General features: G+C 37.5%; 1 protein-coding gene across 4 annotated transcripts in view; it reads left to right on the top strand.

Annotated features, from left to right (window-relative positions):
• The window catches only part of Abp1 (Actin binding protein 1), a 46503-nt gene extending 38255 nt beyond the window's left edge, over positions 1-8248 (top strand). For all 4 annotated transcript variants that reach the window (XM_071679040.1, XM_071679041.1, XM_071679038.1 and 1 more), the window contains 3 exons: positions 499-741; positions 2021-2087; positions 5951-8248. In XM_071679040.1, coding sequence (XP_071535141.1) covers positions 499-741; positions 2021-2087; positions 5951-6102 — 462 coding nt within the window. In that variant the 3' untranslated portion in view covers positions 6103-8248. The remainder of the gene's footprint in view (positions 1-498; positions 742-2020; positions 2088-5950) is intronic.
• The last annotated feature ends 4291 nt before the right edge of the window (positions 8249-12539 follow it).

Genomic DNA, 12539 nt, shown 5'->3' with positions numbered 1-12539 from the left:
AAAAGAAGGAATAGGGCATGGGGCTGAGTGAGAAATTTCTGTCTAAGGCTCAAACCTGTGTTCCTGATGCCACCTTGCTAATGTGGGAAATGGCGAATATATATGAAAAAAAATGGGTATGTTTGAAGAAATAGTATTCCAACAATGTTATATGTTTGCAAGGCATGGGCTATAGATAGGGTTGTATGGAGGAGGGTGGATGTGTTGGAAATGAAATGTTTGAAGATAATATGTGGTGTGAGGTAGTTTGATCAAGTAAGTAATGAAAGGGTAAGAGAGATGTGTGGAGATAAAAAGTGTAGTTGAGAGAGCAGATGAGGGTATGTTGAAATGGTTTGGACATATGGAAAGAATGAGTGAGGAAAGATTGACAAGGAGTATATATGTGTCAGAGATGTAGGGAACAAGAAGACGCGGGAGACCAGATTAGAGGTGGAAGGATGTGTGTGTGTGTTTATGTATAACTTTTGTAACATGCATTTTTGTTCTTTTTTACAGAATGAATCTAGAGTTTCAGAAATGTTTGAAGACACAGCTGTAGAAATGTTCAAACCAAACTATCACAATGGTGTAGAAGATAAGTCAGTGTATGATTATGTGGATCACACAGCAGCCATTAAGGCTTCATCCAACAGTACTGATAACACTTTTGAAGTAGCCGTCCAGCAAAGTAATTCCACCACATCAGGGATTTCTTCTAATTCCACAACTCCAGCTGTTGGCATGGTGTATGAAGTTGATGTAAGTAACCAAATACATTTTTGCAGAGTTTAGAAATAGTTATGTTTTTTGTATTAGAGTAAGTATGAGAAGATTTAAAATGTGAATAGGCTGTTTGGTCTGGTGTCTTTGTATTAATTACCACTAATCATTTTAATTTAGTATAGCTTACAGAAAAGAAGTGAAATACTATACCTGTTGGTCTTTTTATGTACTATCCAGATTAGATAGACTAAAATCACCTGCTAAAAGCCTTGTTTTTTAGGAGAATAAAAGCACTTCCTTAAAACATTGCTTTTTAGGACAGATAAAGAGATATTGCAGGGAAAACAAGCTCTTGCTTGATAAGGAATAAAGATTGGATAGAGGAAGAAATATGAGCATAAGGATGATGTCTGAAATACAGAAAGGTGTGGTTGTGAAAGTGAAGAATGGATTCAGAAGTTAAGGTATGTGGAAAGAATGTATTTAGGATGGATGATTTTGAGTACATATTGAACAGAGAAATGTCCTTTACCATTCTACATTTTTTATGAGGCACAAAAAACCATAGAAGTGTTGAAGAAAAATATTTGTCAAAATTTTGTTTTAATGCATATGTATGGGGTTCATTTTGACTATTCGTTAAGTCATAATTTATGATGATCTCTGTAAAGGAGAGTTACTTTGCCTCTTTCAAAGGAAATTTATGTCCATGAGTTTAATACAAGTGAAATCAGACTGATCTAGTTTTAAGTACCAGGTTGAATCTAGTTTCTTGAATTTTTTACATTCTGAATACATTCTCTCTATTGCTTCGTTATCCCTTTTCAAAGCTGGATAATTTTACATTGTTTACAGTTTGTATAAGAATTGTTACCTGTATTGTATATCATCTTGAAAGGTTGCTGCCACCCCCCTCCTTTTTTTCTTCCTGTCCTTTTTTTCTTTTAGCAGGTTAACCAAAACTGAACACATGATTCATGTTGGAAGTTGTTTCAAATTTAATGCTCAACCCATTAAGCCAAAAAAAATTTTGCTTTTTTTTCATTGCTTCATTGCACTGCTTGCTTGACTAGGTCATCAGAGATTATTAAACCTCAGTCTTTTCTCACCATAGTTTTAAGCAGGGTATCAGAGTTCATACGGTACTTTTTTCTTTTTCTTCATTTCAACAGCATGTAAAATTGCAATTTTTGAGTACTTATAACTTGAATGTAGGTCATTATTGAACTTACGTCACATGTAGAGTATCATGAATAGGGAACATGGTATAGAAATATTCTTATCAATGAATAGAAAATTTTTCCTTTTCTTTCAGGGAATGGAATACCAGATTCTTCCTGAACATGGTTTATGTGCCCGAGCACTTTATGATTACCAGGCTGGTAAGTTACATTTCCCGTTTGTTTAACTGGATACATAATTTATTGATTTTTTTTTTTTGTTATACTTGATCGCTGTTTTCCGCATCAGCAAGGTAATGCCAGGAAACAGACAAAGAATGGCCCATCCTTTCACATACACACATGTATATATACATAAATGCTCATACATGCACATATACATACATATATATATATCAACATATGCACATATACATACACATGGACATGTACATATTCATACTCGATGTCCATACCCGATGACAGCCAGCCCCACAGGAAACAGCGTCGCCACCTCCTGCCTCACCGAGGTAGTGCCAGGGAGACAGACAGAAAAGGCCACATTCGTTCACACTCAGTCTCTTGCTGTCATTTGTAATGCACCGAAACCACAGCTCGCTATCCACATCCAGACCCCACAGATCTTTCCATAGGTTAACCCAGATATTTCACATGCATTGGTTCAGTTTGTTGACAGCATTTCAACCCCAGTATCCCTGGGGATAGGGGAGAAAGAATACCTCTAACATATTCACTAACGCGGGAGACAGCAACTAAGTATAATAATAATAATAATATTCCCTACGTGTCATAGAAGGAGACTAAAGGGGGCTAAAGGAGGAAACAGAAGAAGGTGTTGAGCGGGGAATGCTCATCCTCCTTGAAGGTTCAGATTGGGGTGCTGTTTCATGTGTGGCGGGGTGGCAGTGGGAATGGATGAAGGCAGCAAGTATGAATATGTACATGTATGTATGTGTATATGTATGTATATGGGCATTTAAGTGTATGCATGTGTATGTGGATGGGTTGGGCCATTCTTTCATCTGTTTCCTAGCACTACCTTGCTAACGCGGGAGACAGCAACTAAGTATAATAGATAAGAAAAAATAATATATTACGATATATATACATATATATTATATTTATTATATTATTATATTATACTTTGTCACTGTATCCCGCATTAGCGAGGTAGCGCAAGGAAACAGACAAAAGAATGGCCCAACCCACCCACATACACATGTATAAACATACACGTCCCCACACGCACATATACATACCTATACATCTCAACGTATACATATACATACATACACAGACATATACATATATACACATGTACATAATTAAAACTTGCTGCCTTTATTCATTCCCATTGCCACCCTGCCACACATGAAAAGACAACCCCCTTCCCCACATGTGCGTGAGGTAGCGCTGGGAAAAGACAACAAAGGCCACGTTCGTTCACACTCGGTCTCTACCTGTCATGTATAATGCGCTGAAGCCACATCTCCCTTTCCACATCCAGGCCCCACAAAACTTTCCATGGTTTACCCCAGACACTTCACATGCCCTGGTTCAATCCATTGACAGCATGTCGACCCGTTATACCACATCGTTCCAGTTCACTCTATTTTTGCACGCCTTTCACCCTCCTGCATGTTCAGGCCCCAATTGCTCAAAATCTTTTTCATTCCATCTTTCCACCTCTAATTTGGTCTCTCATTTCTCCTCGTTCCCTCTGACACATATATCCTCTTGGTCAATCTTTCCTCACTCATTCTCTCCAAGTGACCAAACCATTTCGATACAGTCTCTTCTGCTCTCTCAACCACACTCTTTTTATTACCACACATCTCTGTTACCCTTTCATTATTTACTTGATCAAACCACCTCACACCACATATTGTCCTCAAACATCTCATTTCCAACACATCCACCCTCCTCTGCACAACCCTATCTATAGCCCACGCCTTGCAACCATATAACAGTGTTGAACCATTTTTGCTTTCTGAGATAATGTTCTCACCTTCCACACATTCTTCAACTCTCCCAGAACCTTCGCCCCCTCCCCCACCTTGTGACTCACTTCCGTTTCCATGGTTCCATCTACTGCCAAATCCACTCTCAGATATCTAAAACACTTCACTTCCTCCAGTTTTTCTCCATTCAAACTTACCTCCCAATTGACTTTTCCCTCAACTCTACTGTACCTAATAACCTTACTCTTATTCTCATTTACTCTCAGCTTTCTTCTTTCACACACTTTACCAAACTCAGTCACCAGCTTCTGCAGTTTCTCACCCGAATCAGCCACCAGTGCTGTATCATCAGTGAACAACTGACTCGCTTCCCAAGCCCTCTCATGCACAACAAACTGCATACTTGCCCCTCTTTCCAAAACTTGCGTTCACCTCCCTAACAACCCCATCCATAAACAAATTAAACCATGGAAACATCATGCACCCCTGTCGCAAACCAATATTCACTGAGAACCAATCACTTTCCTCTCTTCGTACTCGTACACATGCCTTACATCCTTGATAAAAACTTTTCACTGCTTCTAGCAACTTGCCTCCCACACCATGTACTCTTAATACCTTTCACAGAGCATCTCTATCAACTCTATCATATGCCTTCTCCAGATCCATAAATGCTACATACAAATCCATTTGATTTTCTAGGTAATTCTCACATACATTCTTCAAAGCAAACACCTGATCCACACATCCTCTACTACTTCTGAATCCCCACTGCTCTTCCCCAGTCTGATGCTCTGTACATGCCCTCTCATTCAATACCCTCCCATATAATTTCCCAGGCATACTCAACAAACTTATACCTCTGCAATTTGAACACTCACCTTTATCCCCTTTGCCTTTGTACAGTGGCACTATGTGTGCATTCCGCCAATCCTCAGGCACTTCACCATGAGCGATACATACATTGAATGTCCTCATCATCCAGTCTACAACACAGTCGCCCCCTTTTTAAAAAAATTCCACTGCAATACCATCTAAACCCGCCACCTTGCTGGCTTTCATCTTCCGCAAAGCTTTCACTACCTCTTCTCTATTTACCAAATCATTCTCCCTGATCCTCTTACTTCACACGCCACCTCAACCAAAACACTCTATATCTGCCACTCTATCATCTAACACATTCAACAAACCTTCAAAATACTCACTCCATCTCCTTCTCACATCACCACTACTTGTTATAACCTTCCCATTATCCCCCTTTACCAATGTTCCCATTTGTTCTCTTGTCTTATGCACTGTACCTCCTTCCAAAGCATCTTTTTATTCTCCCTAAAATTTAATGATACTCTCACCCTAACTCTCATTTGCCCTCTTTTTCACCTCTTGCACCTTTCTCTTGACCTCCTGCCTCTTTCTTTTATTCTCCCAGTCATTTGCACCTGCAGTACTGAAGTAGCATTTAATGTCAAGAGTTGGGTAAGGTGGGCACCTTTAGGGTAAGAATGTCCTAGACAACATTCTGTTCTTTTTTGTATGCTTGTAGATGATGCAATTTCATCAAAGGTGATATCTTGCAGGTGATATTACCATTGGCAAGTGGAGTCCATGTTTATATAAAAGCAATAATAATGATGATTGCGAAAGTAGTAATAATAGTTGCAGTTACATCCCTCAGTTTTTCTACAGATATTTTGATGTATGCATTAAGAATTTGATTTTCTTATGTAGTCGGAAAATTAACTAGCAGAATTAGTGTTTCCAGTGTTGCTGAATATTTATTTTTAAATGTTTGGAAAGGATTTTGCTTATACCACCCTGCTGTGAATGCATGGTTCTTGCATAAGCAGACAGTGTCAAGGCAAGTGAATTATGGTTTTTGGTGTTCTGTTTTTGTACGGCTTCACCTTACAGCTAAGAGGGGTTGACTTTGTTGTGGCCCTTATATGATAAAGGTTAGTTTCACACTTATCAAGATAAGTGACTTAATATTACAATCAGACATGATCCTGGTAGGTTTTGAATGAGAGCATAATCTCTGTATTTTGATTTTCCTTATAGAAGATATATAGTAATCTCATAAATGTTTATACTCCTCTTTTGCAGCTGATGAAACTGAGATAACCTTTGACCCTTCGGAGATCATCACGAACATCGATCAAATAGATGAAGGTTGGTGGCAGGGTGTTGGTCCTGATGGGATGTTTGGCCTTTTCCCAGCAAATTATGTTGAACTCATCAACCAGCCAACTGTTTGAACAAGACCTTCATTTCCATCTGTTGGCAATTTTTTTTCCATGGGACCTTATGAGGGCAGTGAGCTTACACATTATTTCTTCAAAAGTTTACAAGTGAACTATGACAGTTGATTCAGTTTATAACCAATTTAAAATTTTGGAACCATGTATGTCTTTGATATTAATTCAGACTCATGGTATTGTCATAGGAGAGGAACTGGATAATCAAATTTGATGAAAAGCTAAGAATTTAACTTTTTACGTGATCAGAATAGGAATACTGTGGTGCACTTACACATCATAATTTAGTAAATACTTTCCTTGAAATGCTTTTCTTTGCGTTTTCAGTACTCGTTTGGGTATATTTTGTGTATGCAGAAACACACAAAGTTCTAAATTTTATTTGTCTCAGTGTGACCCTAGCTCAAATACCTCTCTATGTTTCAGTGCTATAATAATGGTCATTTGATAAATGGATTATCAAGACTGTTGGAGGTTTTATGAGTTTATCTTTTAGGTTAAGAGAGATTGAGTGAGTGAATCTGATTCATCATGGTATATGTAGAAAATCTTATGTAAAATATACAAACACTTCATTAAAATCACAATATAATTTTGCTCATATTTTTGTTCATTAGTGTATTCTTTATTACATTTCATAAAATGTCTTCTCCTGTGTAAATTTTTTTATAATCTAATTTTCTTTCTTATGTTACCTTTTTTAATTCTTCTTTCTTTTTGTCTGGACTGTCTTAACTCTCGTACATTTCTTTTTTTTGTATTTAATCTCCCAAGTATATCTTTTCATTTAAATTAGTTGCCTTCTTGGAAATAAACATCAGTTTATCAAGGAAGTAGATTTGGTAAGTATTCTTCTGATGGTTTCAGTCAGGTTAGCAAAAAGAATTGGTGAATGTTGTCTTTTTGAGGAATTCAGTGGGGTGCAAGACAGTTTCGTTTCATATGTTACAAGATGTAGTAGTAGTGATGGAAAGGGGTCACTCACATGACTTAACTGTACATGTTGATTTTCTTGCTTCATATTGGAGAGCTTGTTCACAATTTCCTGTTTGGAAATGGAGGTGTGGTGACTATTGCTGTTGTAGTTATTCATTAGAAAATTGGAGGTTCTCAACATAAGAATTACACCTCAGAACCTAAGATATGTACTTCTCAGTTTATGTTGACTCAGTAAGGTTTCTTTATAAAGAGGAAGATATCCATGTTTCAAATATGACATTTAACTACTAGTAACACCAACAGTCATCAGATAGTAGTTGTCTTTGTTCCTAATTTGTTGAAATAATGTATAGCTTCATAGTTCTAACTTGTTAGGACTACATTGTTTGATAACACCGTATTGTTCTAAGTTATTAACAGTGCTTGGAATTATATGTCACCAAGATAAGGTACATAATTCCGTGTTTGAGCTTCAGGCTATTAATACATTAATTGTGTACATGATGTTGTACTTGAAAGCTGTGGGCCTCTCACTTGGAGAAAGCTTGGAAATGTTTACTAAGTTCTGTCTGTTTGTAACCTTGAAGGGAGGATGAACAGAAATAGTCATTACCTTTTGTTCCAGCTTTCTCTGTTTCTTTAATGGTACTTAATATGTTGTGTGCTGAGGTATTTGGGTAGTTTTTACTTGTTTAAACCCAGCTGGAAGTCAAATTACACAGAGGTTGTAATATAGTTTTTAGGTTTGAGACCAAATAAGATTTTTATACTTCACTTGTAGATTGTTAGTAGAATAATGTTATTAGTGAGAATTGCTAGTGTAGCACAGTTGAAGATGCCGGAAAAAATTCAGATTCTTTTGTTAACTTGCACACTTTTCAGTGTCATTTAAAATGACGGAACATGATTCATCATTCTTAAGCAAATGTTTCTTTTATTCTTACTGAAAAACTGTTTTATATGTTATGTAGGATATTGAATGGAAAAGTGTTAGTGGCACAACTTTGATGAAGTTTTCCTTAACCATTGACCAAGTGACCTATAAAATTATCTTTAAAGTTATTGTATATTAGATATGGTTTTCTGATCTTAGAGTGTGCAATGATTTCTTGTTAATGATTGCTGTCTTCCGTTTGGATACCAGTATTAAGATGAAAATGTATTTCTATAATGGAAAAATCTTAAAATGAATTTTTACCCTAATTGATTGTATTGTATACATTAAGACCTTGAGAATTCAACTTGAGGGATACAGTGCATCAGATGGATATGATGTAACCGTATTATTGAAAAAACTCATCGACCTCAGCCATCAGAAGCTAGTCGTGCTAGACTACGTGGATTTCCACAGCTGAACATGGCAGTATTTTGCCTGAAGGGCAAATCAAACTCAGTGAGATTCAGGTAAGAGCAGAGTCTATACCATCATACTTTTTTAGCATTATTACTTGATTGTAACAGTATTTCATATCCATTATTCAGATTGTGATAGATGTTGATTATATTGTTTGCTAAAGAGATCAAAAAGCTTTCAGTCATGTTCATTTAGTTTCAAGTGTTTTTGAGTAATGTAAAATAAAGTTTGTGAGGTAGAATTCATATGATATAGCCAAAATTGGATGGGGAGCAAGGCGTTTAGCTCACTGCTGTGTAAGAATATCTTTCAAAGCATGCCATATTACTCTGAACTTTAGCTTTGCAATATGAACATTGCTTTCCTTTTTAACATGAGTGTGTTGCTTGGTTGTTATTTACTGAAAATCAGTATCAAATCGATTATCAACATGAAGGAAAGATAAAATAGACATTACAGATACCTGCAGAAAATATTATCTGCCTCCCATGTATTTTCAAAGGTGATACACAGCTAAGGTTTATTATGTGTATGATATGCAATGCTCTCGGGTTGAAATCATTGTACATCTGCTCGTTGAGACTAGTGTTTCTAATGGTGTAATCGCCAGCATCCTGCCTCATCATGCCTTAGATTATCTTATGGGAAGGATGTTCTTTCTTTATTCTTCCAGGTTGCCACTTTATTTTGGGAATATCACTTCTTAGGGCTGTGTTTTTCCATCCGTACTTCAAGATGGTTGGCTCTTCTCTTTTTATGATGGAGAAAGCACAAACTCTTGCCTGAAAGCAGGAAAATGTGGATACACTTAAGATTTCTAGTTGCACTAGGCACTCAGAACACACTATCAGGTGGATGCTTCTTGCAACACTTTATCACTACTTCCTCCCATTTAGATCCAAGACCATATTACTCAAACATGTACCTAGAATACCTCAGGAACCTTCCCAGTTCCATGCCCAGATGTCTGTAGGTGGTAATCAAGGCCAAGAGAGATAACAAAGTATGATAATGTAAGTAGTAGGTTGTAGTTGGTAGGCACCCAACAATGAGGAAGGTATACTGCCAGTCCTACCTGCCTAGGTATTGGGAGGGTTAATGATGGCTGCATAGTCAGCCAGCACTTCAGTGGTTGTCAAGTTGCACTCCTCTGACCCAGGTAGCTCTCTTTTATCTGTGCTTCATCCACACATGGACTTCTGGCATTCTGTCCACAAACATGGAATCTTTCCTTGTCACACATAACACTCGACACATTCATCTCACACAGTTCATTCTTCATAACTCTAGATTTTCCTGTGGTGAGCGCTATGTGCTAGCCCTACCTTTTGGCAAAATAATAGGAGCATTAGATAGAAGTAGTAGGTCGATAGTTTTAGGTAGGAGCATTGGGTAGTAGTAGTTGGTAGGAACATCAGGTAGGAGCCTCTGCAAACACTGCACTATGCTTCCCACCTGCCAGTTGTCTGTTAAGGGTGAAGTACTAAAGGCTAAGAAGCGGTACTGGAGTTCACAAACTATGGAGGCTATTGCCATGGCTACTCCCTTTAGAGAGTTCCAGAAATGAACAGGCGTCAGAGATGTTGATAGATGGATAGATAGACAGATAATGTACGTGTGACATCACCTTTGAAAATGCCATGTCATTAAAGAACTTTTCACTTCAAAAGATTCCACTTTGTCCTTGCTACTGATTGCAGTACACTCTTAGATAAGAGGTCTTAGATTTGTATATTGCTAGGACCCCCCCCCCCTTTTTTTTTTTTGTGGGGTAGCATCAGGAACACATGACTGAGCTTATTAGGGGAAAAAATCAGGGGTTGTAAAATAAAAATAATAGTAATGTATTCAGCAAGGTAGAAAAATTATAAAACTTAATCAATGTTTGTAAATTGAGTTGTCTGTTCTTTCTGGTAAGGTTTATACATTTTAAAAACAACTTTTTCTTGGTAAAAACTCCTTACTGCTTTTAGTAGCTTTTCTTCCACAGCATATAGTGTTCACACCCTCCACATAGCATGTCTATCAACCATAATGTATTCTTTCTCCAGATCCATATATGGCACACACAAATCCTTTTCTTTCTCTAAGTATTTCTCACATTGATTCTTTAAAGCAAACACGTGACTCTAACATCCTCAACCTCTCTTTTGTGCCCTTGCCTTATAAAATGACATTAATCAAGTATTCTACCAACCTTCAGAAACCTCGCTTCAAACGATACGTACATTGAATATCCTGAGACACCAGCAGCATCGACCCCTACCTTTTTAAATCAACTGCATTCCCATTCAGTTCAGTCTCTTTGCCACTCTTCATGTTACTCAAGGCATTCACCACCTCTTATCTTTTCTCCAACCACTTGCCTAGACTCTAACTTTGCATCTTTGTATACCTTAACATCCCAAACACCCCACATCTACCCTATCATTTAAAACATCTGACAGCCCTTCAAAACACTATTTCCCCTTACCCTCTTTGCCTGTTACCTCTTCCCTGTTAACTTCCTCAACTTTGGCTATTTTTTTTCAGTTGCTCTCTTCACACCTTTCATTTCCATCCAAAATATTTTTGTATCCTTCCATTGTTTTCAGCCATATCATCTTCCTCTTGACCTCCTGCTGCTTCCTCATGGACATCTCCATCACTAGGATGCCTTCCTGGCAGATAATGCCCATACAACTCTCTTTGCTCATTCATAATTGGCTTGACTTCCTAACACGGGTTACCCTTTCTCACATCCCCACATCCTACCATCTTGCATGCCACACACGTCTCCCTACACATGTAAGCACTGCTTCCATGAGTACCTTTCATTCCTCACCCACTCTCCCAGACATGTTTCCTTTCTCCATAAGTTGTTTTTCATCTTATCTCTTGGTATTTTCTCACAAGCCTCTTTTTGAAGCTCACTTTCACCACCTTACCTTTCTCATATCATTTCCTCCTTTCTTAAATTCACAACAAAGTTCCACCCGCACCTCCACCAGTGCAAGAGAGGGGTATGGCAGCAAGTGAAATATGAGTGAGTGGACTAAAGTGTATTGAAAGGGTTTAGACACATGGACAGGACAGTTAAATAACTAAAGTCAAGAATATTTGGGTAGGTCCCCAAGATGGAGAGTTGCTGAAATATTCAAGAAAATACCTTTGGGTTATCAGTTTATAGGATATATCAAGAAGAGTCGAAAGTTAAAGAAATCATTTAAACTAAACCATTTGCTTTGCATCCTGGTTGTTAACATTTGTTGACATTTCCATTTTCTTGTCTCCTTTACCACCATGGGTGGATGACTGATATGCACAGAACTTATCCTAGTTCCCCCAGTTCAGCATCTGCTGAATCATCACTACTTTTATTAGTTTGCATGCCAGGGCCATACCTTCCTCCATTATATGACAAGGGTAACTGGCTCTGTGATTAATTTTTTCATGGTGCGTATTATAGTTGCTTGTGACCTAAAGCATCTTCACTTATTGATATAGCATGCCTTCAGTAATAAATGAAGACAGAAAGAAGGAACACGTACAAGTATGGCTAGACTCCAGATATAGTTGTCATATGAGTACAGCTGGAGTCTCCAAAGGGTTAAGAGGATCTTACATGCCTGAAGTAGAAATAGAGAAGAGGAGACCAAGAAGATGGAAGGATGAAGTGTAAAAGGCTCATGGTTATTTGGGCTGAATATTCAGGTGAGTGAGAGACATGTATGGAAGAACAGTATGAATTGGTTTCCTGAAATGTGGTGTAATGGCACATTGTGACAACCATTCGAGATGCTGTGTAAGTAATTAGAAGAATGAATATTCACATGAATGAGTGTATGCATTAATTGTTAAATATACAGAAGAAACAAATAGATAACCTAGTTAAGGAAAAATGAGCTCAAGTATAGACTGGCTATGTTTGTTTTAGTATCTTTAGAAAAAGATATCTGTAGTTGGATTTACCTTGAATAAAAGTAATTGATGAGAGGAAATAAGTAGAGAATAGAAACTAATTTAGCATCGAGCAATGAGGGAATAAGCTTCATGAATTGCATAAAGTATTCACATTACTTTTATCTATTCCATATTTGCTGTTGACTTGCTTATTTATTTCCCTTAACCTCTTAGAAGTTATCTTGTAGGATGTGCACTGCTT

This window comes from Panulirus ornatus, chromosome 29 (assembly GCF_036320965.1).
Source record: "Panulirus ornatus isolate Po-2019 chromosome 29, ASM3632096v1, whole genome shotgun sequence".
Lineage (NCBI taxonomy): Eukaryota > Metazoa > Arthropoda > Malacostraca > Decapoda > Palinuridae > Panulirus > Panulirus ornatus.
This window is presented reverse-complemented; position numbering and strand designations above follow the sequence as displayed.